We start from the raw sequence: 27,307 nt of genomic DNA on the forward strand, positions 1-27,307 counted from the left end.
AGCTTGTTCCGGAGATACTGCTCTGATCAACCAATCGTCCAGGTAGGGGTAGAGGTGGATCCCTTCCCTCAGACTTGCAGCCACTACCGACATTAGCTTGGTAAAGACCCTCAGGGCGGATGTCAGCCCAAATGGAAGAACTTGAAATTGATAGTGAGAGTTGCCAATTGCGAACCTCAGGTATTTCCTGTGTTTGAGATGGATTGGCACATGGAAATAAGCATCCTGAAGGTCTAGAGATACCACCCGGTCCTGAAGTTGGTGGGCCTGAAGGATCTGAGAAAGGGTTACCATCTTGAACTGGTCTTTCCTGAGGAATTTGTTCAATTCTTCCAAGTCCAAGATGGGTCTCAGTCCACCGTCCTTCTTAGGTACTAGGAAGTAGGGGGAATACCAATGCTTGTTCCTCTCCGCTACGGGTACTGGTTCAATGGCACCCTTCTCCAGCAGGTCTAAAGTCTCCTGCATAAGGAGCGGGTCTGGAAGCGTCAAAGAGTTGTTCCCTGGTAGATGGCTGAGGAGTGTGTACGAAGGGCAGGCAGTAACCTTGGGCAACTGTCTCCAATACCCAAGCATCTGACGTAATAGCCTGCCATTCTGCCAGATGTTGAGTTAACCTGCCCCCTACTGGTGTCTTGTGAGGGGAGACCTCAGAGGGGGTTAGAAGCGGCTGACGCAGATGCCGAGGGCAAAGTGGTACCTGCTGCTATGGCTTTTGTACCTTTGATCCGTCCACCACGGGTGAATGGTTTCTGGCCCCTTTGAGCTGGCTGTCCTCTGCCTCTTCCGGATGCGGAGTAAAAGCGGAAGGACCTACCCCCTCCAGGAAGCTCCTGATGGGCGATTTGGAGTCTGCCGGATTGCAGCCCCAAGGGATTTCGCTGCTGCCTTGGATGTTTGTAATCTCTCCAGGCTGTCATCAGCCTTCTTTCCAAATAAAGAAGTGCCGTCAAAGGGCATGTTCAGAAGTCTGGCTTGTACATCTGGAGCATAACCAGACTTACGCAACCACGCAAATCTGCGGATTGTGGTACTTGCCGCCATGGCCCTGCTGATGCCGTCAGCAGAATCAATGCCTGTTTGGAGGGACTCGCACATTGCATCCTTTCCATCCCTGATGCTGTTTAAGAATGCATCCCTTTCTTCTCCTTCTGGGAGGCAATCAGCCGCAGATGAAGCACACTCCCAAAGTGTGTGGCTGAATCTTGCTAGCGTGCAAGTGGCGTTTATAGACTTAAGCGCCATGCTACATGCCGAAAATACTTTCTTTGATGGCATCAAATCTATTATCATCCCTGGCCTGTGGAATTGTAGGGTATCCCGACTTACTGTTAGATGAAGTCGCTGCTTGTACAACTAAACAGACCCTCCAGAATATTGCTGCATGAAATGGAAATTATTGCAGCACAAAAATGAAAAAATTGCGGCACACAACTGTTTTTTGCAGCATTTTTTATTGTTAAAAAATACATAATTTAACATCTTTTTTAGCCTAAAACCAAGAACTTGAACAGTAAAGAGTTTTGCACATTGGAACAGGAACATTTGAGGTGGTGTGGGGAACTTTTAACAAACCTACAAATAGTATTTTAGTTTTCATCAGACTCATCTTCAGACTCTGCTTCTAAAACTTGACAGTTTTGTTGCAAGTCCTCGGTTGAACCAGAAGCAAACTCAACATCCCGATGCTGCTGGTTGTAGTGCAAAAACACAAGTGCTTGTATTGTTTTCTCGACAAGCGATCGACGCCTAGCAGACAAAATAATTTTGTAAATGCTGTTACTCCTCTCTGTATCGGCAGAACTTATGACACAGCCTTTGTATGTCCTACCCACTTTTGATAGTACAGGTAGACGGTCCGCCATCCCTTGCCAGAAAATGTCTGTCAATTATTCCAGAGACGGATGCACAAACTGCCTCTGGACCTAAAATTTCAAAGTACAGAAGAAACTCCTGATCAGGAACCTCACTTAGTCCTGGGATAGCAGAATAATCATTTTTGTTTTAGAATGCTAAGGCGTGCTGGATTAAATATGCATGCCTGTTTTAAGAAGTTTATCCCAGGCTGACCACGATCCATGTATTTGCCTAGCTTGTCAAGAACATTTTCAAAAGCCTGAGTAAGCTGATCCATGAGCTGTTCTTTCTGATTCAGACTCAATGTAGTTCCTTCTCTGGAGTCAAGAAAAGGCTGCAGTGACTCCAATGTCAGCACAGAATTGTGGGTAAAGTTAATGCGTAGGTCTTCAAGATAATCGTACACCTTCATGGCAACAGGTATCTGACTCTAAAAGATGTCAGTAAGAAACAGGATGCTCTGGCACTTGTAAGCCTCCATCTCCAACTGAACCTTGATGCAATTCTTGCTGTTGCCACCGAGAATTCCTTTGATGGTTTTCTAAGGAATCGGGGAGAGACTTGCTGAGATGCATCTCCGATTCCACAAAACCAGAATATGTGTGGAAATGTTTGCAGTGATACTGAACTGCAGCAAACCAAGAATTCCAAGGGTACTGCATGGGTCGGGTGCCATTCGGGGTTGCATTCCATGGGTCTCAGTGAGGTGTTGTAAGAATCTCCACTTTCTGCTACCAGCCATATAGAAAATCCTAGAGAAGTACATTATAAACGCATTCAGCTCAACAAATGGTTTTCGGAAAGACTCCCCAACAAGGTTGAGGATGTGTGCCAAGCATGTGATGTGGATTGAGTTTGGATATAGATTTTTTACAACAGTTTTGTATGCCTTAAGCATGTATGCGGCATTATCCGTGTTGAAGCACAGAACATTCTGAAATGCAATGTCGTAATCCGTGAGAACCCTCACAACTGCCTGTGCAACTGTGGCATGGTTGCACTGCTCTAGGAACACTGTCAGCAAGGTATGTGTGTATTCTTTGACTGCCATCAATCATCCAAACTGCTCCAAATAATATATTGAGGACAAAGCGTCCTTCAACATCCGGTGTCTCATCGAATATGATGCATGTGTCTTGATTTTTCAGTTTCTCCTTGACGTCATTTTTGGCCTGCCTTTATCTTTCAGGCAAACTGGTGACTTCCAGGGATGGCGCCACCATTGCGGACTTTGTCATGAAGGAACCTGCGCAACACAGGGTGGTCGGTCTTGCTTAGCGGGATTAGGGCTGTGCACACATTGATCCAGTCAATGTTTAGATCATGATTGGCTGCCCTAGCAGCTGTCATTTTTCCAAAGCTTGAGGTAACAGTAGTATGCCTAGGACGTTTTGAGGTTGAATGAGGCTCAGCATCATCTCTGCAATGTTTTGTGTGCTTTTTTAGGCGCATGTGCACATCAACAGTGTATTTACGAACGTGGTCCACAGCTACATTACATACGGAGCAAAACAGGACTACACCGTCTGCATACATTATCTTGGTGTACTGTTTTGCCCTGTCAGCTGCACTTATCTGTGTGGCCAAATGGGAGCATTCTTCTCAGGCTTCAACGGTTGCAAAAATTTCTCCATTGTGTCCTTTGACTGGGCTAGCAGTCTTCTGCTGCGGTGTGGTGCTCTCCTTCCTAATTGACCGGTCTGGAAAAAGTCAGCTGAGGTGTCAGCTGCAGTGGTGTCTTCTGTGATGTACAGATCCTGCTTTTTAGCTAAGGAATGTCAAAATATGTTCCTGGTGGAATACAGAACAAAGATGCATCCTTGCTAAATTGCACATTGCATACTTTTGAAAGCAGAAAACAATTAATCTCCCTTGCTGCTCCAACCCAACCGAGTATGCATATTGTTGGAGCAGCCAGGGTTGCACATAAAAATACATTCTGAACACTGCATTGTCATTGCTCAAACAGAAAAAAATGAATTCCCCAGGTTGCATCCAACAGACTGTGTGGGTTCCTTATTTTGGTATGTTTATGGAGTGACTGAATAGTAGTTGAGAATGCGCGAAGTTAGGGAAGTGACTGGCGCAACCATAACTGCCTGATCCTGATAGCTTACTCTAACTCCTCAAAATGCCGCATCCCCAACCAGCAGTGATCTGCACATTAACCTTGACACACCCCACCTGCCCACTGTGGCATGGAAGACTAACGTTGCTAACTGGTCTTTGCTCTATGGCACTCTTCTTTAACCAGGACGTTTTTGTTGTCTACTGTAAAAAGTACAATTGGAATATGTTGGCAGTCTTATTACACAGCAATATATCTAACTTCATGACTTTAGTGCATCGCACACGATACAGGCTGCATTTCAAATCCAGACTTAATTCCCCCCACATCCCTATGGCCATTCCCACCCACTTCCAGCCTGCCCAGAACACATCCTCCTGGAATCTCTTCGCGGTAACTTTATCAAGCATTACCATCAAGTGCCCGTCAGTGTTTTTTCAAAGCAGTCTTCTGAGTTAATGCCTTCTGCAAGTTGATTGATAAGCACTATGAGTGTCCGTCACTGAAGTCCTACTAAAAACAAGCAATCGCTAATCCAACAGTATTGACTTGCTTTTAACACAACTGTGTATAGGAATTGCCAGGTGCTGCTGTTAGTTGGTAATTGCAAGGCCTTTGTCAGTGAGGAACAAAATGTTGTGTCCTGTTATGTCTGGCCACGCTCTGTAGGACAGCCAGGTCGATTCACCACAGCCTAACATTTTGGATTGCGGTGGGGGAGGAGTGCTATCGCCTGATCAGCTCCATGGAAATGGTGCTGCGCCACTACTTCCAGCAGACAAGAGGAAAGCAAATAAACAGAGGGGCTTGAATTCAAAGGTGTAACCCTGGTTGAAGCCCCTCAGTTTACTTTTCGCTCGTCCCATGGCCCCAGGAGAGAGGGGGGGGAACAACTCTACACTTCTCCATGGAAGGAAGTCATGAGGCCTAAGACACAGGGGCAATGCAGTAGCAGTAACTGCAAGAGCCCATAATACCTAGCCAAAAAATGAACTCTCTTGGGGGGTCATCATTCCTTGGTTATGCCACCCACACATGGTGACTTAATACACCCACAAACAGAAATGAAACATCAGAACACTACCAGGGGTCAAGTCCTACAAATTAAAGTGGGGGATTCATCAACAAATGCAATGGCATGTGATGTCACCAGAAATTAGCATATCAAGGCATGTCCAAAACCCTCGTCTGGACGTCCTGTCGAAAGTAGGTTGTGATGGTCGACGCTGCAGAGTACATAACACGTCCTCCCATAGCAACCAACTTCTAACCCTCGCTGTCCGGAGGGGTGGATGCTGCCGAGAAAGAAGCACCCGACGACGACTTCTTGGCCGCTGCAGAGACCATAGAGTCCAGTGATGGTTGGGCCTGCAAGCACTTTTATTTTTTCTCTAGACGGTCCCTCGTCATAGGGGCCGTAAAAGGGTGGTTCATGAGACAGGCCCTCGTCCCAAATATCATCTAAGAGCGTGACAGAAAGGATGGTCTTTCTCTTTGCCTTGCGGCACTGGTACAAGTAGCCCTCCATCATCATCATCTCCTCTGGTGCGAGCTGGAAGAGCTCCGAATCTCTGGAGACCATGGCATGAAGCAAGCCTATCATCTGGCAGGGAGGATTTGGAAGGCGACGGGAGGTCCCCCATCCAACAGTCTTCCTTGCCCGTCGCCGTGTCAGGATCCGTCTCATCCCTCGGGGGAGGAGAAGGCAGCAAAGGGTGGCAAGGAGACAGTGGGTACCATCCACTTCTTGGCCGGCGGTTCCCCTGTAGCCAGAGGGTCGGCCGTCAATGGAGCTGTGGGAGGGGCCATCGGCATAACAGGCATCCTCCTCTTATGTTGGATACCAGTGTACGTAGAGTAGAGAGAATGTACACACAGAGGTCTCTAGGGGGCAGCTGAGGCAGAGGACAAATAGGAAGCTGGGGCGCAGGAAGAGAGCCAAGGCCCTCGTCCTGGGGCTCTCCGTCGCCTTCCTCGACCGCATCTTAGTCATCTGCGCCCTGGTTGTAGGGCCTGACCCCAATTCCCTCTTTGCCTTCGTTCTCCTGGATGTCAGTGTTCCAGAAGAAGACTGTTCAAACAAGTATTTCATTTTTAAGTTAGTTGAAGGTCCTGCACTTCAGAGCCGACACCCTAGGAGGATTCCGCAGTGGGCCTAGGTGAACTGGATGGAACAAGTTACTTGCCTGTAACTGTTGTTCTCCAGCATGGGTCTGGCATGGATTCACATGCTCAAGAATATTCCCCTTCCACGGTCAAGAAAAAATCAGTTTAAGTTTAATTTCTGAACGGTCTTTCTCCTAACAACTTATCACTGAGCTCTGGATCATAATGCCTCCAGCCAATGACTGCCGTCTACCTAAGCCCCTCCTCTGGCAGCCATCTTCAGATTTGGCAGCACGTAAAGTGGCAGTAGACCAAGAGAAGAGCCGCAGAGGGGTAGGCGCAAGGGTTTGCATGTGAATCCATGCCAGACCCATGCTGGAGAACAACCGTTACAGGTAAGTAACTTGTTCCTGGTCTGGCATGGATTCACATGCTCATGAAGAATACATTGCAGTACACATGCACAACCACGGAAGGTTGCAAGGCTCAACATTAACATCAAGCATCTCTTACCTCCTCACCAGGCTCACCTTCAATCGAACAGGTTGCGCAGCACTGCTTGGCCGACCCTGGACTCCTCCCTGGAATCACTGTCGACGCAGTAGATTCTCGTGAAGGTGTGCGTCAACCTCCACGTAGCCGCCCTGCAGATGTCCAGCAGGGGCACACCAGACAGGAATGCCGTAGTTGCAGCGATCGCTCTGGTCAAATGGGCTCTCGGACGGCCAGGCAACGGTCGGTTTGCCAACAGGTGACAATGGGTGATGCAGCCGGAAAGCCACCTGGAAAATGGAAGCCTTGGAGAGTCTTCCCATGGTTCACAGGGCAAAAGTTCACTAAAAGCAGTGACATCTTCCGGAAACACTGTGCGGTCCACATACAACTTCAGCGCTCTAGCCACATTTAGCAAGTGCAAAGTCCGCTCAACCAGCGACGAAGGGGTTGGAAAAAATACAGGCAACACCAAGGGCTCGTTTAGATGAAAGTCCGACGGCACCTTGGGCATGAAAGAGGGATGTGTCTGCAGCACTACCCTAGTCTTGTGGAATGTCACGTGAGGTGCCTGGATCTCGCCCAATCATCGTGCGGATGTGATGGTCACAAGGAAAGCTGTTTTCCACAACAAACTTCAGTGGCGCCGGAGGCATAGGCTCAAACAGAGGACCCTTGAGCCTAGTCAACACCACATTGAGCTTCCACGGCAGGGCTGGAGCCTTCACCAGCGGGAACGAACGGAACAGTCCTTTGACTAACTCCTTAACCAGACAGTGTGACCACAGCGACGACTGTCCTGGAGATCTGGCGTAGCGGGAGATAGCCGCCAGATGAACCTTGATGGAGGCATGAGCCAGTCCAGCCTTGGGCAACGACAGCAAATACAGCAGTACCTGCAGAGCCGTGATTCGTAGAGGATCGATCTTGTGTGCACAGCACCAGACGGCGAACCTCTTCCATTTATGTCCATAGCATTTAAGAGTAGACGATGCTCTGGCCTTGGCAAGCACTTCCTTGCAGTCCGCTGGAAGATCATAGCCAACCGAATTCGAACGCTGCAGGAGCCAGGCATGCAGGTTCAATTAAACTGGACTGTGGTGCAGAATTGCACCTCCTTTCCTCAGGAGAAGAGATGCAACCACCGGAAGCTTGACTGGAGGGGCCGCTGACATGTTGAGAAGGTCCAGGTACCATATCTATCTCTGCTACACTGATGCGACGAGGATCATCCTGCACTGGGACCATCCGAGTTGATTGACTAATCGAAGAAGGAATGGCAACGCATAGAGACACTGGCCGTTCCAGGGGAATGAGAATGCATCCCCCAAGCTCCCCACCTGGGGAAACCTGCTGGCGAACCTCTGACACTTGGTGTTCATCGCCGTTGCAAATAGATCCATCTGGGGATTGCCCAATCTGCGGAACAGGCGATCCACTTGCTCCTGACAAAGCTCCCATTTGTGACAAGAACGCAGCTCACTGCTGAGGAAGTCGGCGACGGTGTTCTTCCCTCCAGCCAAGTGAAATAGGATGAGGAACATCCCCTGGGCGATGGCCCAGTGCCACAGTTCCTGTCCTCCTTTGGCGAGAGCCGGGGACCTGGTGCCCCCATGCTTCCTGATGTAGAACATCGTTGTGGTGTTGTCCGTGAAAACCCGCACCACCTTGCCCTTGAGGGACCGAAGAAAAGACTTGGGGGCCCATAAACACTGCCCGCAGCTCCAACACGTTCATGTGCAAAGCATTTTACTCTGGCAGCCACATGCCTCTTGCGTGAAGACTTCTAGTGTGAGCTCCCCATCCTTACTGGGAGGAGTCCGTCCTAACCGTCTCCTGGTAAGGTGGACTCTGGAAATCTGCACCTTCGGACAGATGTGCGCAAACTCCACAAGGAATTTCGCATCAGGAATGTAGGGAGAAGACTCCAGGCAAGCGTTTACTCATGGCTGGATGCGGCTCTGATTTTGGTGCCCTTTTCAGGAGCCAGGAAGAAGACTGAATATCGCCAGTCAGATTCTTATCATTTGCATGGTCCAGCACTCTGATGAGGTGACATTTTAGACTCGATTCATGCCTCTGGAGGTCCAGCAGGATGCCCACAAAGTTTCAGCAAGATTCGAAATTCGGAAGGCCGTGCACCACACATTGGCTTGAGGTCCCAGGGTTTTGGGGTATTGCAAGGTCGCAGCAAGAAGTGGGATGGCTGAAAATGCAGGTCTTCGAATCTAATGGATCTCACCAGGGTCGTAGTAGTCTCTTTCAGGATCCCCAGGTCGATGGAAAGGTAACAGCAGGCTCTCTGGTCGCTGGCAATCGTCTTATATGCGTTTTCTTCATCACCCTCTTAGGTTACGGTTACAGTGGTCGACTACCCGTTCAGCTTCCAGGATTGTTCTTTTATGCAGGAAACCAACCAATCAAACATCCATGCAACATTCAAACTTAGGGGGTTGGCCATCCTTTCAGGATAGCCAGCCTGCCAGTTTTAACTCGATTCTCGCAGTCAGGCTGGAAGACAGAGCTGCAGGGTTTTGAACAACTCCCTCGCTTCCTGCCTTCACAGACACTCTTGAGCCTGGGTGGGGAATCCACAGGATTCCCACCAAAGACATAATTGACAAAGAATGTTCCCGCCCTGGAGGTCAGAGGAAGGAACAAGAAATAACAAGCAACACTGAAATGGTGAAAAAAGAAGACTGGTCATTTAGGGAAAATGAGCGGCCATGGTAAAGGTGCACCGAATAAATAAAAAGGTTCACTGCCAGCAGCCATTAAAGGTAAGTTTGTCCTTGTAACATAAATGTTACCTTTAGAATGAGAAAGGGGATTCCCCAGTACTCCACATAAGGTGGGGCACGTTAGTCTCACCTAATAAAATGTAAGAGGTCTAAAGAACCTTTCTCCCCTTGGGAACTGTAGACACCATGGAGAGTCTTAAAAATGACACCCATAAAAAGTCTTAGTTACTTACCTGTAACTGTATTTCTCCAGCATTGGTATCTTTCATAGATTCAGATGCTTGAATATTCCCCGTCGTCAGACTGGGAATCCTCGGTGATAAATTTAATAATACTTTTTTTTTAAATATATACACATTGCTACCTAGCAGTGCATGTACATAGCCCATTATGGCCTATGAGCCATTTCATTGTGTAGTCCCTCCACCTCACTTCGGTCCTTTATGGCCCCAGCCAATGAGGTGGCAGGGCTTAAGCTCCGCCCCCGGCAGCCATCTTTAGATTTTGAACCGTAGAGATTACAGTATGATGGATGCCGAGCCTAGAAGCAGCCTCTCAGGGGAGGCGGGCGGGCGCATGTGAATCTATGAAAGATACCAATGCTGGAGAAATACAGTTACAGGTAAGTAACTAAGACTTCTCCAGCATTGGATCTTTCATACATTCAGATGCTTGAATAGAATACCAAGCAGTTAAAACATGCCACCATTATATATATATATATATATGCATAAATACAGAAAAAAACATATTTCTGATCAAACCTTTACCATGCAGCAACACAACGGTTACATACTTCGGGAAAGGTGGGAAAGGAGGCTGATCCTACCTTATACAAAGAGATGGCGGAGCACTGCCTGTCCAACTGCAGCTTCTTTGTTGGTATCTTCAGTCAGGCAGTAGTGTTTCGCGAAAGTATGCAGAGTGCTCCACGTGGCGGCTCTGCATATGTCCTTCAAGGCCACCCCTGCGTGGAATGCTGTTGACGCCGCTCTTCCTCTGGTGGAGTGCGCAGATGGCGGTCTAGTTAAAGGGTCGCCTTTCAACTGATGGCAGTGGGTGATGCAGGACGATACCCAGCGTGCCAGACTTTGTTTAGATATATGCTGACCCTTGGTACAGCCAGAGAACGAAATGAATAGCCGGTTTGAGGAGCGGAACTCCTTGGTTCTTTGCAAGTAAAACTTCAACACTCTAGCAACGTCTAGAGAATGTAATGTCTTTTCCGCTTCAGAAGCGTGATTCTGGAAGAAGGTTGGTAAAACAATGCGCTCAGTGAACGACATCTCCGAAAGTACCTTGGGGAGGAACTTCGGGTGAGGCCTTAAGATGACGCGGTCCTTCTGGAACAGAGTAAACGGAGGTTCTGAAGACAAAGCTTGCAACTCACTGATCCTTCTGGCTGAAGTGATGGCTATCAGGAAAGATGTCTTCCAGGACAAGAATTTCATATCGCATCTGTGTATGGGTTCGAAGGGAGGTTGCATGAGGGCTGTTAAGACGGTGTTGAGACTCCAGTCTGGAACTGGTGTAGGTGTAGGCGGATAAGTACACATCAGTACTTTCAGGAAGATCTTAACCGCTGGTAAGGAATGTAAGGCTTGCGTCTCCCCGGTTACTGTGTAGGCCGCTATGGCTGACAGATGGACCTTGATAGAGGACAGTGAGAGCCCTGACTTAGCCAGGTGCAACAAGTAGGGCAGAATCTGATCAACCGAGGCCGAGAGGGGATCGATCGCAGAGGTCCCGCACCATTTGGAAAACCTGGTCCATTTCCTGGTGTAGGTAAGTTGCGTGGACGGGGCTCTAGCGGCCCTGATGATATCCCAGCATTCTGATGGTAACTTTAGGTGCATCAGTTTGCGCTGCTCAGGAACCATGCTTTGAGAGACAGGCTCCTCGGGTCGTGGTGGAGGACATTGCGGTTCTGTTGTGTCAGTAGATATTGATGTGACTTGAGACGAATCGGGGGTCGGAAGGATAGGTGCCTCAGCGTCGGGTACCAGACTTGCCGTGCCCAATCCGGTGCAATAAGAATCAAAGAACAATCCTGTTCTTTTACCCTGCGAAGTACCCTCGACATGAGGGGAATGGGTGGGAAGGCGTAGAGGAACTTCCCCGACCAATCCACTGAGAACGCGTCTCCCAGTGATTAGTGCTCCGGGTATCTTGAAGCAAATCTCTTGCATTTTTTGTTGTTCCTGGTGGCAAAAAGGTCGATCTGCGGATGGCCCCATAAGGCAAAGATCCGTTGGGTTTCTTTTTCATCCAGCTCCCACTCGTGTGACGCTGTGTACTCTCTGCTTAGTCTGTCCGCTAGGACATTGTCCACTCCTGGAAGATGCTCTGCCCTGATCTGTATCCCGTAGCGCAAGGCCCATGCCCATAGCTGTTGGGCTTCTTGCGACAGGATCTGAGACCTCGTGCCTCCTTGCTTGTTTGTATAGTGCATGGAGGTCGTGTTGTCTGTCTGGACTGTAAGAACTTGACCAGCTATAACCGGTAGGAAAGCTTTCAGCGCTAACCTTACGGCCCTGAGCTCTAACACGATGTGGAGCTGGGACTCTTGTGCCGACCAAGACCCCTTGGTTTGGAGGTCCGCCAGATGAGCGCCCCAGCCTGATAAGGAAGCGTCCGTCCGCAGCAGGAGGGTCAATGACGGTGCTTGAAACGGCATTCCCTGCAGAAGATTCCTCGGAACATTCCACCATCGAAGGGCCTTGTGCAACGTCGATGGAATCTGGACAATGTCTTCCCAGCATCCGAAAGCTTGTTTCCATTGGTGGTCCAGAGCTTCCTGAACCGGTCTCATGCGAAGCCTGCAGTTCGGTATGAGGAATATGCATGATGACATCATGCCCAATAGGGATTTGTAAGAGCGTACGGATGTTGTCTCTTTCTGTAGGAAGTTCGAAGTTGAGCGTAGAATCGCTGCTATTCTTTCTGTGGATGGCCTCACTCTGGGAATGCTGGTGTCGAGTTCGGCTCCCAGGAAGAGAGCTACCTTGCTGGGAACGAGGCAGGACTTCGTCTGGTTGATGGAGAAACCTAACTCTTTTAGGAGGTTGACAGTCCTCGACACTGCCGAGCGAGCCTTTGCAGCGGAACTTGCCTTTATCAGCCAATCGTCCAGGTATGGAAAAACGTCCGTTCCTGCCCTCCTGAGACTTGCAGCTACCGGTGCCAAGCATTTTGTGAAAACTCTCGGAGCAGATTTTAGCCCGAACGGGAGCACTTGAAACTGAAAGTGGAGCTCTCCCACTGTGAACCTGAGGAACTGTCTGTGCGCTGGATGGATCGGAATATGGAAGTATGCGTCCTCCAAGTCTAAAGTGGCCAAGAAGTCGTGCTTGTTTAACCAAGGTAGCACCCCTTGTAAAGCTACCATCTTGAATGTTATGTGCTTGATGAATTTGTTGAGTGCCCTCAGGTCCAAGATGGGTCTCCATTGACCGTTTTTCTTTTTGACGAGGAAGAATCAGGAGTAGAAACCTTTTCCCCTCTGAAAATAAGGTACTGGTTCTACTGCTGCCTTCTAGAGCAGTTTTTGCACTTCGGACATGACCTGTTTTAGCATATGCACTCTGCGAGATGTTGGAGGCAGAGAAGGAGGTTGGTCCAGAAATTCTAAGGTGTGACCCTTTCGGATCACCTGCAACACCCATCAGTCCGATGTAATTGAGTGCCAGCGCTGGAATAACTGGCTCACCCTTCCCCCCACCGGGGTGTGGTGAAGGGGGGGAGAAAATTGGTCGTCAGTTTTGCTTGCCGTGTGACTTCCCTTGGGCGGAGCCACGTCTGCCTCTATGGGCGTATCTGTTGGATGACTGATATTTATTGTCTTGGTACGTGCCGCCTTGTGCTTTTTGACCATAGGAGGAACGACCGTATCCTCTGAACTTGGAAGATGAACCTCTAAAGGGAAGAAAAGACCGATGGTCCTTACTTTTGTCCTTTAAAGAACTGATGGCTCTGGCTGTGTCCGTGTCTGTCTTGATTGCCTTCAAATGGTCGTCTATCTTTTTTCCAAAGAGATCTTGGCCATCAAACGGCATGTCTAATATCTGCGCCTGGACTTCAGGTCTGAAGTTAGTAGCCTTCATCCAGGCCTGCCTTCTGAGCACTGTGCCGTGCGCCATCTGCCTGAAGCCTGATTCGGCCACATCAACCGCTGCGTCGATCATGTGATCCGATGTTGCTTCACCATCCGCGATTATCGATTTTGCCTCCTCCTGGAGCTCCGGTGGTAATTGCTTCGCCAAGTTGAACATGCGGAGCCAAAGCTTGCGATCGAACCTTGCGGTCATGGCCAGCGCATTGCCCGCTCTGATTGTAAGGGATGCAGAAGATGATACTTTCCTGCCCAAGGCTTCCAGTTTACGTCCGTCCTTATCCGGTGGTGCCGACAACGGTGAGGAGGGGTTGGCGAGTTTCTTTCTGGCCGCCACTGTAACAACCAAGTCTGGTTTCGTATGACCCCTCAAACAAAGCGGTGCCGAATCCGGAGCTTTATATTTCTTTTCTGGCCTGGACACCAACGCCGGAGTCGATAAGGGCGTGGATAGGATCTTGGATCCGGAATCCCAGATGGTATCGAGGAGAGGAATTGTGGTCACTGTCCTCCTTCGTTTGTCCCTGTGCTCATAGAGCACTGATTGCCTTTCCTCCGAAGAAACCTGAATTTTAAACAATTCTGCGGCCTGGGCTTCTCGACTACGTAGTCATCCCACTCACTCGGTGTGTCTGGCTCCTGTGTTATTTCTCCTTCTGGTTCCGAGAATTCTCCAAAAGGATCCTCCTGCCAGTCTGATACCGAGATGGTGGACGGTACCATCGTAGGATCCATGTCCGGAGATCGCGGTCTGTGCGATGACTGTGGTGACGGGACTCTTGTAGGTGAAGCACTGTGGGTGCTGCTCCTTGGTCTTCGAGCAGGTGATCTCATCCGTTTTTGCGGTCTACTCCTGTGAGGAGAGCAACCAGATGTGCCTGGAATCGGAGATGACTCTCTAGGAATAATTCCTGCTTCTAAGGGATTAATGGGGATTTGCTTCTCCCTTTGCCGTTTGTAAAATTCTTCTACAATCCTCTGCACGGATAACATGAGTATCGGGTCATGAGGATATTCGGATTCTCCCGTGGACGGGTGCCAAGGAGGGCTGTATTGTTTCGGTAAGGGACCGATGGACTCTTCCACCACTTCCGCATCAGAGAATTCTTCCTGAAGAATTACATCCGGAAGTTCTGCCATGTGCCCCAAAGGTGAAAATTGCTTTACCAGTGGTTCAGTCTCAGTATTCTTCTCAATGATATTTCTTTCAATGACAGGAGTTTCAAATGTGGACGGCAGTAATTCCTCCGTAACTGCCGAAATTTGTGGTGCCTCTGAAGGTGTTATGGACGATGCTATCTTCGTCGACGACTGAGATTTTCCCGTCGACGAGGGCTTCGCTGCCGACTGAGATTTTCCCGTTGACGACAGATTTTCCCGTCGACTGAGATTTTCCCGTCGACGAGGGCTTCGTCGACGACTGACATTTTCCCATCGACGAGGGCTTCGTTGACGAATGTGGAGTATGTTCCGTGGACAACTGCGTCATGGATGAATGCTTCGTGGACGAGTGGTGTTTCTTGCTCGTCGACGATTGCTTCGTGGTCGACATGTCCGATGACGATGATCTAATTGTCGACGATGTCTTAAGCGTCGTCGTCGTCGATGATGGTTTCGTCAACGGTATGGCCGATGACGGGCCTTTACCTTTCCCTTCATTCGTGGACGGTTTACCCGCCGACGACTGCCCCCCCCCCGTTTTTTGCAAACTCCTCCTTACCTCTGGAGGCAGATTTTGCTGACTTTTTCTGGCTTGGTAAGTCAACTGGAGGCAGAAAGGGTATCAATTCCAGCTTCCTCTTTTTGGACTTGGGGGAGGAACTCCTTTCCACTGAAGAGGCCCTTCTCTTTGAAGTGTGTCTCTCAGATGGAGTACTGGATTGGACAGGAGCTGTTCTGACAGACTCTTCGTCCGAAGATTGATCCCTGGATTCCAGGTATGAAAGGAGTCTTCTATGCCTGTCATGAAGGGTCTTGGTGGAAAAAGTTCTACAAATCTTGCATTTTTTAATGTCATGCGGGTACAGACAATAAATGCAATGCTCGTGGGGGTCTTTGTAGTAAACCAATTTCTTCTTACACCTCGTGCAGTCCCTGAACAGGGAAGGCTTCCTGACAGCCTGAGGTGCCTCCATTTCTGAAGAGAAGTTCAGTCGACGATTTTGAGAGGAAAACAACAAGTTTTGTCTCCAAGGGTAATTGAAAACAAAGCCCCTAAGAAGGGGAACAAGATGGAATATATTTTTCCAAATATATTCCACACAAAAGTAGAAAGAATTTGAAAAAGCTCAGAGAGCTTGAGGATTCCCTGTGTCTGTTAGACTGCGGTGAAAAATCTAAAGATGGCTGCCGGGGGCGGAGCTTAAGCCCTGCCACCTCATTGGCTGGGGCCATAAAGGACCGAAGTGAGGTGGAGGGACTACACAATGAAATGGCTCATAGGCCATAATGGGCTATGTACATGCACTGCTAGGTAGCAATGTGTATATATTTAAAAAAAAAAAATTATTATTAAATTTATCACCGAGGATTCCCAGTCTGACGACGGGGAATATTCAAGCATCTGAATCTATGAAAGATCCAATGCTGGAGAAGAGTAAGTGTCTATGTAAGTGTGGAAAAGAAGTTCCCACTCTGAGGTATAGGGAAAAATTATCTAGCCGTCTAGCAAAAAGTTCTGGAGTTGACACAGGTCAGGAAGATTTATCATTGTTATGAAAATCTTACCTAACAAGGACAGTGTACAAAAACGGAAAAAAAACTTTGGGCCATAGAACTGGAGGGAAATTTGCTAAAAAGAGAACTTTCCCAACAGTGACTAGGCGGAAAGGGATGAAGCATTTGCCTTCTTCCTGCTGCCTCTCGTCTCCTCATGTGCCCTAGACCTCTTAACTAGAGGTGGAACACAATCCCTCTCCTTTGCCTGAATGAGGAAGGACTATGGAGCGAGGCCACATCAGAGGCCAACCACCCCACCCGTGCATCGAGCCACGCTACAAACCATCAGTGCCGGTCTCAGAGTCTTATTTCAGAATGTCTTGCAGATGTCACATTCCTCGACGATGTGCATAAGGTGTAGGCAGTATACACAGTTGGTGTGGAGGTCTTCCACAAAGACATTCTTTGTGTCGCAAAGGGCACAGGCCTTGACAAGGCTCTATCGTTTGGACTCTGAGTAAGCGCCGGATAACAGACGAGATTCCGCTCCTGGAGTGATGTTTGATCAACCGGAGTGAGACTCCAAGCATGGAGGATCCTTGAAGTTATCAGCGGAACAAATATTGTTGCAAAAAAACCAGTGGTAAAACGAGTAGAGAGGAGATTTTTTAGAGGACTGCCAATACTCAACATGTGGTAAAAAGATCTGAAGATAGCCTCTAGGGGTGGAGCCAAAGGAGCCTTCCCTATTGGGGTGGGCAGTATGAGCCAAAAGAACTACACTGGAGCACTAACTTGACTTAAGTTTCAGTTTAAGTTTAAACTGCTCTATTTTACTGAGGATTCCCTGACTGACTACAGGGAATATTCACAACATGGGAATCTCTGAAAGATAAAATGCTGGAGAAGTTTCCAGAATGAGACAATAAAAACATATAACTTGTTAATCCACTAAATATGGATGTTGAGAAAAAGTTAATACACAATATTATTCTGACATTTGAAATGATGTTACCTCCAAATGTGGGTTGATCAAACGCTAGGCGCTCAGGTTTCCGGTCATACGAGGGCCTTAAAAAGCCATCTCTTCTAGAGGACGATTGTTCTTTGATGTCTCTGCATGGCATACTTCTGGAAGAGAGTGGTGCTCTGGAACATAAGCAGAGGTTTACTGTGTTTTATTAGTGTTTCAATGAATGTCCATGCATATCAAATGCCTTCAACATATCCCCAAAATACATATTCTCAACCCTGTTTCCACAGGACCCTCAAAATGTAAGTCCTCTCAGTTTTGATTAAGACAGTAAATATGAACTGGTACCAATAACAAATTGGAGAAAGTAGGTCACCTCTCACCTCTTCAGGCACTTGAATCATATTAATGGGAATAATTTATAACTGGATAGTCTGGTAGCAGAACCATTCACAGTCCCCGTCAAGGACAGCCGGGCCTCAAGCCAAGCATGTATCACTGTTAGGGAGAATTCTCATTTCAGTGCTAATTCCCTACAACATTGTGTTAGGGAGAAATCTCAGAAATGTGCTAATTCCATTCACCTTAAAGACTCCCAGCAACTTTGCTGGATTTTGAGGACTTGATTTCTTTTACCTGGAAAGAGTGTGAGCCTTTTTCCCCACTCTTATGTGTTTTGATGTGTGTTTTACATTTGTGTTCTCAGAGTTTTAGGTAACTCCATAGGCATCACCTTTTCATGTGTGTTACACAGTACCCTTGTGCAGTGACACAGGGATGTCTTTTAGACTTCCCAAAGGTTTAAATACCTTCTCTTGGATAAACTGTTTCCCAGAGAATGTAAAGTGAAATTGACTTTACTAGTCTTTTCCAAATGTATAGACCCAGCACACACCATCTTACAATGGAGTGCTGGAGGTGTTACATAGTATCCCCTGGGTCTGAACACTCATGTAGCAGTCAAATGCTACCCTTTCCTATTGAAAATGCTGGTGGCAGTGGCTTTACAACTAACTACCATGATTTTTCCCGACCACGAACACTGGTAGCTGAAAATCACAAGAGCTTCAGGAGGAGAGGCCGAAAATTGGCTTCATAGAGTTTGGTAATGTCTCTCGTGACCTGTATGCCTAGGTATTTAAACTTGACATTTTCCAGGATAAGGACCAGAGGGGAGAGTCCATCTACGTCCGCTTGTGTGGTCTCCTGCTGCGTAAATAGGAGTGGCTTGGCCTCATTGATTTTGAAACCCGAAAGAGTGCCATACTCATCAGTTGGATCGCTGCGGGGATGGAAGACATTGCAATGCTACTTTATACTCCGTGGTTCCCAGTTTGAGTCCCTCGATCTGAGGGTCATCTCAGCTTCTGGGCTGGGGGTCCCACAGAGAGGGCAAAAAGGATTGCAGAGAGAGGGCATCCCTGTCACATCCCTCTACCTAATTCGAACCAGCGGGAGTATTCACCATAAACAAAAACTGAGGCCTTGGGGGTTGTGTATACTGCCTGGACCCCTCCCCTAAATGTTGGACTTATTCCCACTTTGCAGAGGACTGCCATCGGAAAGCCCCATTCAACCCTGTTGAAAGCCTTCGCTGTGTGAACCGAGAGGAGAGCTGGGTCATTCTTCATGGTTTGAGATTCATTAATTAGGTGTAGGGTCTTCCTCATAGTGTCAGCTCCTTGTCTGGCCAGTATGAAACCGACCTGATCATTAAGTATGAGACGCGGCATATGCATCTCCAAACGGGCTGCCAGGATTCAAGTATATATTTGTGCATCAATGTTTAGTAGAGATATGGGGCGATACAAGCCACAGTGCTTAGGGTCTCGACCTTTGGGGATCACTGAGACATGGGCTCGGACAAAGGAGTCTGGAGCTCTTCCAGTGTCCAGGATCTCGTTAAACAGTTGTACCATGACAGGGAGGAGGGATGAGAGAAAGGATTTATAGAATACAGCGGAGAAGCCATCTTCACCGGGGGATTTTCCCAATGACAGTCTTTTGACCGCATTCTTGACCTCTTCCTCCGTTATGGGACCCTCTAATGCATAGCTTTCATCCTCTTATCTGCGGAATTTTCACAGAGAACAAATATCGATCAGTTTCCGACTCCCCGAGTTGGGTTTCGGATCTATACAGAGCCTCAAAATGTGGCAAAGGCCTCGGGAATGTCTACGTTGGTTGCGGTGTGGCAGGTGTCCTGGTTTTCTATTTCCAGTACCTTCCCGCTCTATCTATTGGGTACGCAACCTAGCAGCCAGCAAGGAGTCTGCCTTATCCCCTTCTCATAGAACTTCTGTCTTAGGAGCTGCAATTTACATGCTATCAGTTCGTATTCGAGAAGGCAAAGTTCTCCCCTCTTTCTTTGCCTCCATAATCTTGTCTGCTTTCCCAGTTTTCTCTCCCCTCGCCTCCTGGTCCAACTGATAAATTTCCTTCCTAAGTTTGGTTTCAATCTGGTGTATTTCCCTTTCCTTGCTAGACCCTCTCTAATCAGGATTCCTCGCCATGCCACTTCCCCAGTATTGTTGGTCTTAATGTGTTCAGTAATCTCATTTTCCATCTGTTTTAAAAACTGGATCTTTCCAGAGAGTCTCATTGCACCTCCAACGCCCTCTTTTCCTAGGCAATATATCCCAGTCAATATCAGCCGTGACCATATTGTGATCAGACCAGGTTACCAGTACAGTATCGGATCTTTTCGTGGCATTGTGCATTTCCTCAGTTAAATATATGTAATCAATCCAAGTAAAGCTATTATGCAGGGCGGAATAGAAGGTAAACCCCTGCTCGTCTAGGTGGAGTTGGCGCCATGTATCTCTCAGGCCATATAAAGCATATTTGCGACTTCAGTGCGTCCTCCGTCGGTGGGATCACTTGTTTACCTTTTGCCCGCTTTCCTATCCAAATTGGGGTAAGCCCACAAATTAAAGTCACCTCCGAGAAGGACATAGCCGGAGGCTTCTAGCATAATTTTGGGGACTATGTCCGCTAGGAATCTTGCTTGTCCCATATTGGGGGAGTATATAGTTGCGAGTGTGATGCTTACCTTTCCCACAGAGCCTGCGACAAGCAAAGCCCGCACCTCATCATCCCCCCATGTTTTGAAGACCGTAAAGCCTAGTCCCTTGCAGATGAGTATCCCCACTACTCCCCTTCTGAGAAGTCCATATCCCCAGAATTCTATTCCCATTCGCGCCCCCAGGAGCTTCCGTTACTCCCCCTTAGCATATTTCGTTTCCTGAAGGAATAGGATGTACAGTTTCCCCCTGCGGAATTCGCGATTTACTAACGACCTCTTTGTCAGGGAATTAAGGCCTTTGACGTTTAAAGTTCCCACCCTGAGGAGACCTCCCACCCATTGGTCTATATCAGCTGCTATTAGCTTGCATGCATTTTAGAGGATCCTTCAGAAATAATTGACACCTTATTAAGATGTCGGCCAACAGTGCACGCATCCTTACAAGTCTCAGCGAGGGATCTATCCCCGATCAACCCCCTTGTTCCACTTTCCACTTCCCACCACCCCAACCGCTCCATCCTCCATCCCTGATTGATGGCATTCGATCTGGATCGGTTGAAAGAGTCGATCAGACGTCAAACCACCTGTGGGGACTGTTACCTCACGGTCCCTTTTCCATGAACATTCTCAATAACATTTTAGCCCCCTTCCCATTTCCCCCCTGCTGTCCCCCGGAACAAAAACTCTTTAGAAGGATACATGGTGTCTCATGCGACTTCGCCACCTGTTATCAGCAGGTTTTTCGCTCTTCCTTTAGAGAGAAGCGCCAACCCAAAAAATGCATAACTTCTGTATTTGAACCCCAAGTGGTTCAGGTTACTCAGGTCTCCTCGGGCTGTCCGTCCTTGAATTCTAGTGACTGATGTGCGGAGATTGTTCCGGCCGGACATCTACTTCATTTATCACTGTCAGGTGTGACATTGCCTCGTCTGCATTTCGTCAAACCCGTTAACTCTTTTCCTTTGTGGTCCTTGAAGTTCCCAATGACTCCTGTTCTGTCCTGCTACTTCCTGGTCTCCCCCTTCAGGACGTGTTTCAAACAGTTCAGCAGTGCAATCACGAAACTCCCTTTCTGATTTCAAATGTATTTTCCTGCCTTCATGTTCAAAAGAGAGAAAGGATAACTCCACCTGTATCGGTTGCCTCGTTCTTTGAGCCATTTCGTAAGGGGCCCGCACATTCTCCTCAGGGCCAAGGTCAGTGACGATAAGTCTTGTAAGATGGTGATCTGTGCTCCCCCAAGGGTAAGAGGGCCGCCAGTCCTGGTGTTCTTGAGGATCCTAGCTTTGACATGGTATCTGTGGAATCTAACAAGGACAGATCTTGGGCCACCCCTGGGCCCTCTGTATCCTTTCCATTTTAGGCTCAATGTCTTCAGCCGCTACCAATATTTTGATGTCATGGATCGTTTTCCTTAGTTCTACCTCTGTTTTGCTTTCGTGTTCGGTGATGCCAAAAAAGCGTATGTTTCTTCTCTCTCAATTTTCCAAATCGTCAATTTTTACTCTGAATTCCTTCCCCCTTTGTTCTCTCTCTCTTATTTGTAAGTCCATCTGGGTTTCAAGTGTATCTACGGAGGCTTGATTGTTTTCAACACCTTCAATTCTCTCCTCAACCTTGATAATTCGCTGGGTTATCTTATCTATTCTTCCACCAATATTGGCTCCCATGGTCTTTCTCTCATTCAAGAGATCAGCAATATCTCCTTTTGTTGCCACTGCTTCTGTTACAGAGGTATCCATGATCCCTATATTTGTGCCGTCTGCGGCTGGAAATGGTGGGGAGTAAGCGTGTCTGGCTAATTTCAATTTGATGTCCATATAGTGTCCGCTATACTGGAGGAGGCACACTCCCCTGTGCCGGGGGCCCTACCCTCCATATTAGTACTCGGTACCAGTGGCCTCAGAGTGATTCCAGGAATGAGAAGGCGTCCAAAGTATCTAAGTGGACCGAAAGGGGGCCGCCCTTACCAAAGTCCCTTTAATTCACTCGGCGCAGCTTCCACAGAACAGAGTCCAGTATCACTGTTTTGTTCCTCTTTGCTGTAGTCCTCCGCCATATGTTTTCATTCTGCTGAGAGTCTAAGGAGTTCTTTTTCACTATAAGAGAGGTGGTCTCATGACACTGAGGTGCAGGAGTCTTTGAATCAGACCGTCAGTCTTAAGTCCTGCCTCTGATGTTAAACGGCACGGTAAGCAACTCGATGTGATCCTTGGGGTCTGTCAGGTCTGTCCTTGCTATTGGTCTGTCCTTGCTATTGGTCTCCCACTGCTAGGTTGTTGCCTTGTGTTAGAGATTTTTACAGGGCGCAATTTCAGAATCAAGTGTCTTCAGATTGCTTACAGGATTCCCTGATCAAAGTGGGGCTCACAGTGGATAGATCATCTAGGACACAGAGGTAGGGGGCCCTGTCATGCTTTTGAGTTGTAATATTTTGTGACTTCTTTCCTACACCAGGCGCCGTAGCATCTGTTTTTAATTACGAGCCACTGCGCCGTTGTTCCTCAGTGAGAGGAGGTGCTCCTCGTCCCTTCTTCCATCTGTAGCCCTTCTCAGTCGTATGGCAGCAGGGGTGTGTGCTAGGGAGTGTGGCCCCTGGGAGTTGCGGTCATATCCCTTCTCACTCTCCTGGTCCGCTCTTGCGTGTGAGGCGCGTATCGCCACGCTCCCTGCGCTATTTATTTCGAATACGCTCGAATTTCGCCACAATGCAGAGCCTTTTCCTACTGTCCTTCAAGCCGTGTGATCGCTACCCTTGTTGAGTCACCAGCTTCAAAGGTGAGCACACGGCTTGCTGGGGGTTGTCCGCTGTGTCACCAGCATTCCGGGATCGGGCCTCCAGTGCAGATGCAAACGTTGTGCCTGCAATCTGACACTCCTTGCAGGCGGCTGACTCTGCAAAACGAAGCAGAAGGATCTCCCAACGGCGCTCGGGGCTCCACTGTCAGCACTATGCGGGAGAAGGAGGGGGGGGGGGGCACAGAACCCTGCCAAGCTCACGGAGCGTCTCTCCAGAGACTTCCCTCACCTTCAGGTGCTTCAGCTGTTTCCTGTCACCCAGGTGGGGTCTGCGGTCCACACACCGCTAGGACCAAGGAAAGGTCTGTATTGACCGCTCCGGTCAGGCGGGGTGGAGCACAACTCTGGGCTCACCTCTGGTGCGCCCCACACCTCACGGGGAAGTGTTCCCCTTTACGCACCCGCGGGAGTCGGGCTTTACAGTACTGAAGTTCGCAGAAAGCAGATTTACACAGATGGGATCTCCTAGGGCATTTCAATGAAGATCCGTATGCCGTTCATTGAATCTGGCAATGTTTGGTCAAGTTTCAGCCCGGGACAGCCATAGTTTCACTTAGTCGGCTTTACAGTGTCCTCATCTCCACACGTTTTCCTCCACAATCCTACACCGATTTTCACCAGATTTTCTCCAATCCAGGGGGGGCACGTTCATGCAGCCCCTGCTCACTTTATGTCGGAGGGGGGGTCCCGAAGTGGGGGCTCAAGCCGCTTCACGAACTGTGGAGGGTGAGCTCACATGGAACAGCTCATACGTGCATGCCCTGTAGGATCTAGCCAAATGGAAGAAAAATACGATATCGTGGATAGGTAGACTTCCCGCGATACAAATGGTATGTCTTGCTCTCTTTCTTTATCCCTTCCAAATGTTGGCTGTACGGATACCGAATGCCGTCTTTGACGAGGCCAAAAGGGCCATTGTGAAGTTCCATTGGGACGGTAAAAGACAGAATAGCCTATGATACTTTAACATTACCTAAAGAAAAGAGGAACGGGACTGCCGGATTTGAGGAAATATTATGAAGCTGCCCAACTTCGGATTGTGATTCCACAAATACGGAATTGTAAAGAACCCCAATGGGTTGCGATGGACAATCACCATCTGACCCCGGCAACGGTCTGAGTGGTTATGGGTCCCAGTAAACAAATTAGTACTGAAAGTAAGGTATCACCCAATACTGGGAACTATTTGGGAAATATGCGGAGAGAGGAGGGACATGAAGGGAATAACCTCATGGCTGTCATCCCTAAAGTCATGTATGGGTTCCTGGCATTGGAGAGAATATTCCTAATTTAGACAGATTTCAAACCTGGTTTGAGGCAGGCCTGGAAAGGGCGGGTCAGCTCTGGCAGAATGGGTCCTTTATTTCAATTTTGGAACAGGGCGAGAACCTCGGGCTGGGCCCCCTCCCTGTCTTCCACTTCTTGCAGATCACGGGAGCTTTGACAAGGGTCGAATGGAAAGATAAAGTGAATAGACAACTCACCCCCTTCGAGAGGCTCCGGAACTCAAGGGCAGAAATGAAAGGCTTAATATCCGCCATGTACAGAGTGTTAGTTGAGGCGGGACAGGGTTCTACGTCGCACCTGAAAATAGATGGGGGAGGGATTTTGGAGAGGAGATTGACCCGAACATGTGGGCCATGATGTGCAGAGCGGACCCCACAAGTCTCCATAGCAAGCCAATACAAACTTCATGCGATCAAATTGCTACACAGGTGGCAATACAACCCCCTCAGGCTCTATAGAATGTTTCAGTCACTAAGCCCACTATGCAAGCCTAAGTGTGGGGGAATAGCCGACTACTGGCACATGTGGTGGGACTGCCCCAGAATTAAGGTCTACTGGAGTGAGGTCCTGGGTTGGATCAAGGACGACGGAGTCCAGAGGTCCATAGATCCCTTTCTACTTCTCTTCGGATTTGAGCTATGTGAAGACGAAAGGGAGAAAATCCTGTGCCACTTTAGTCATCAAATGGAAGTCCTAACAAACACCCAGCAAGGGCGAATGGATTAATGTTGCATCGAACTTGTGTTATGGAAAAAAAAATCACTGCAACCCTGCATGGGAAATCAACCCAATGTGACACGCTGTGGGGAGACTTGTTAAGTACATGCCAGGAATTAATCAAACTGAAGTGAAAGTGAATGGTTGTACCCCTCCCCCTGGGGAGAACACCCTAACCTACTCCGATAGAAAAGACAATCAAGGTGACCCAGAGGACCCTATCCCTAAACAACCCATCTTAGTGCATTTATTTGATATGGTAAAATGTGCACCGAACAAGTCACCACTCCCTATTTTTTTAATATGCATGTTAATGATTCAGGGAGGGAGTAAAAAGTCATTTTTTGAATAAAGTATAAAGTTTCTTATTTGGAGGGGGTGACAATGTTCTTCACAGATATGATCCACTGGATTGGTTTTCTGGTTTTACCTTTAAATACCACTTTGTAATGCCCCTTTGTATGACTGAAATTTTTAATAAAAACAAATTAAAAAAAGAAATATCACGGGAGCCACGTTTTTCAAGATGGCACCTTAAGCCCTTTGTTTAAACGGGTCACAATCTTTTTTCGCCATTTCTTTTTGGAAAGATCCTTCTATTGTTTGTCTCTGCGCGCCAAATCAGGTTTGGTCCCTTTGGTCGTGTGCCTTTGGCGGCTTTCAGGATTGAAGTCTGCCCTTAGTTTGAGTGTCTGGGGTGAGCAGGAAGTGAGGGAGGTGCCCGAAATCCCTGTGCTTAGTCTCCTGGGAGACGCAAATGCACTCTGGTGTGATTGGCTGACTGACTGTCCGGCAAGGACAGCCACCCTGCTGGGTGAGTAACAGCTAGGCTGGAATACAAGGGAGAAAACTGTTTAAAAGGCGAGTATCCAGGACTTAAAGGCAGAGTCGAATACTGGAACGAAAGAACCGAAGACGAGATGGAAGAGGACGGCTGCTACAACCACTGGACCGTTGGTTTGCCCGGTGAAGCTCTGCTGCAGGTCTGAATTGACAAACTCCATTCGATAGAGAAGCTCCTTCAAGGATGGCTTCTTCCTTTGAGTTGGTGGGACACATCAACTCATAAGATACCTGGATACCATTCTCAAGGCTGGTTAGGTTTAACCAGGGATAGGGACACCAGTTTGTGTTCTTGAATCTACAGCTACTGGAACTGAAGTGACTCCATTTTGTTTGCTTTTTTTTAACTATACCGTGCAGTGCAGGAGGCACCCCTGCCCGCCCCCCCCCCCCCCAACATCCTCCCTCTTGTCCCAATGACTGAGGCTCACGAACAGTGAGATCTGCAGAAACTGCCGGGAATTAGAACTTCAGCAACATTTGTTTTCTTCACAAAAAGGACCGTGCCAACCTGATTGAGAGAACGCCACTCTCGCTGATAAAGTTTGTAAAACTTTCCCAACTTCCAGGTCTAATCACTTTGTGACCCCACAAATGATTCTTATTCGCCTAAACTACTTCTGAGAACTTTTGCAAAGACTTTACTGTTTGATACCAGAACTGCTCTTTCCTATCCAGAACACAAGCCCATTGACTTTGGCTTGGCCTATTGAATTGAACTATTCTGGTGGACAAACTATTTGCACTGCCTAGAAAGTATATATAATCTATTCTACTTACTTTTGTCCTTTTTGCTCACTGCTAAGTAACTGAACTGCCATTTGGCTCCTTTTTCAGGGGAGATTAAACTGTCTCAAAAACATAAGAGTGTTGTATTTAAGTGTATTGGTCTATAATATAAAGTTTTCTTCTGCTAGTGAAATGTTGTATAAAAGATTGTGTAAATATAATTTAAGTGTTTCACCAAGAAACACTGAGTATAAGTGTCTACTTGAACCACTGTGACTGAAAGTCCTTTGTGCAACTACTTTTACTGCTCACTTTCACTCTTCTCTGTGAAAGGGACAGTGAGCTAAAGACTTGGTAGAGTCTCTACCAGGGGTTATTCACCCAAGAACATGTCATTGGGCTGTGTTTGTGCTGGTAGTGAGATTCCCAGAACTCCCCCACCGCCCCCTCATGATTTGCACTCTTGAGATAAGCCTGCTCGCTACCAACAAACTGTGTGGTACAGACATCTACCAAAGGTTGGTCTTGCTTACACCTGTAGTCCTAATTGTGTGTGGTGGTCCCAGAGGCTACTGCATGCAATTCTGCCAAACACCTTATAGACCCCCAGCTCTTTTGCTGGACTTTAGGAATTTTAATGTTTACCCTGGAGTGAGTGAGACCTTTTTCTCACTCATGTGTTTGGACCCGATTTGGATTATATGTTTCTGTTTTTGGAGTCTGACAAACTCCATAGGCATCTACGTTTTGTATGACGACAGCACCTCCAGTGCAGTGGCAGAGAAATCCTTTCGATTTTTCATAAGGTTTAAATATCTTTTCTTGTGTGAACTACTGTTCCCAAGAATAGTAAGGTGAAATTGACTTTACTTGTAGATCCAGCACACACCATCTAATGTGG

At 47.9% G+C, this 27,307-nt stretch overlaps 1 protein-coding gene across 6 annotated transcripts in view; it reads right to left on the reverse strand.

Annotated features, from left to right (window-relative positions):
* YLPM1 (YLP motif containing 1) overlaps positions 1-27,307 on the reverse strand; it is a 1,127,325-nt gene that overhangs the window by 613,556 nt on the left and 486,462 nt on the right. For all 6 annotated transcript variants that reach the window (XR_011283753.1, XR_011283754.1, XR_011283752.1 and 3 more), the window contains exon 10: positions 17,049-17,182. Coding sequence is in view for 3 of the 6 variants with exons in the window: in XM_069637605.1 (XP_069493706.1) it covers positions 17,049-17,182 (134 nt within the window). In the remaining 3 variants the exon portion in view is untranslated. The remainder of the gene's footprint in view (positions 1-17,048; positions 17,183-27,307) is intronic.

Source organism: Ambystoma mexicanum, chromosome 14 (assembly GCF_040938575.1).
Source record: "Ambystoma mexicanum isolate Mex_15411 chromosome 14, UKY_AmexF1_1, whole genome shotgun sequence".
NCBI classification, from domain to species: domain Eukaryota; kingdom Metazoa; phylum Chordata; class Amphibia; order Caudata; family Ambystomatidae; genus Ambystoma; species Ambystoma mexicanum.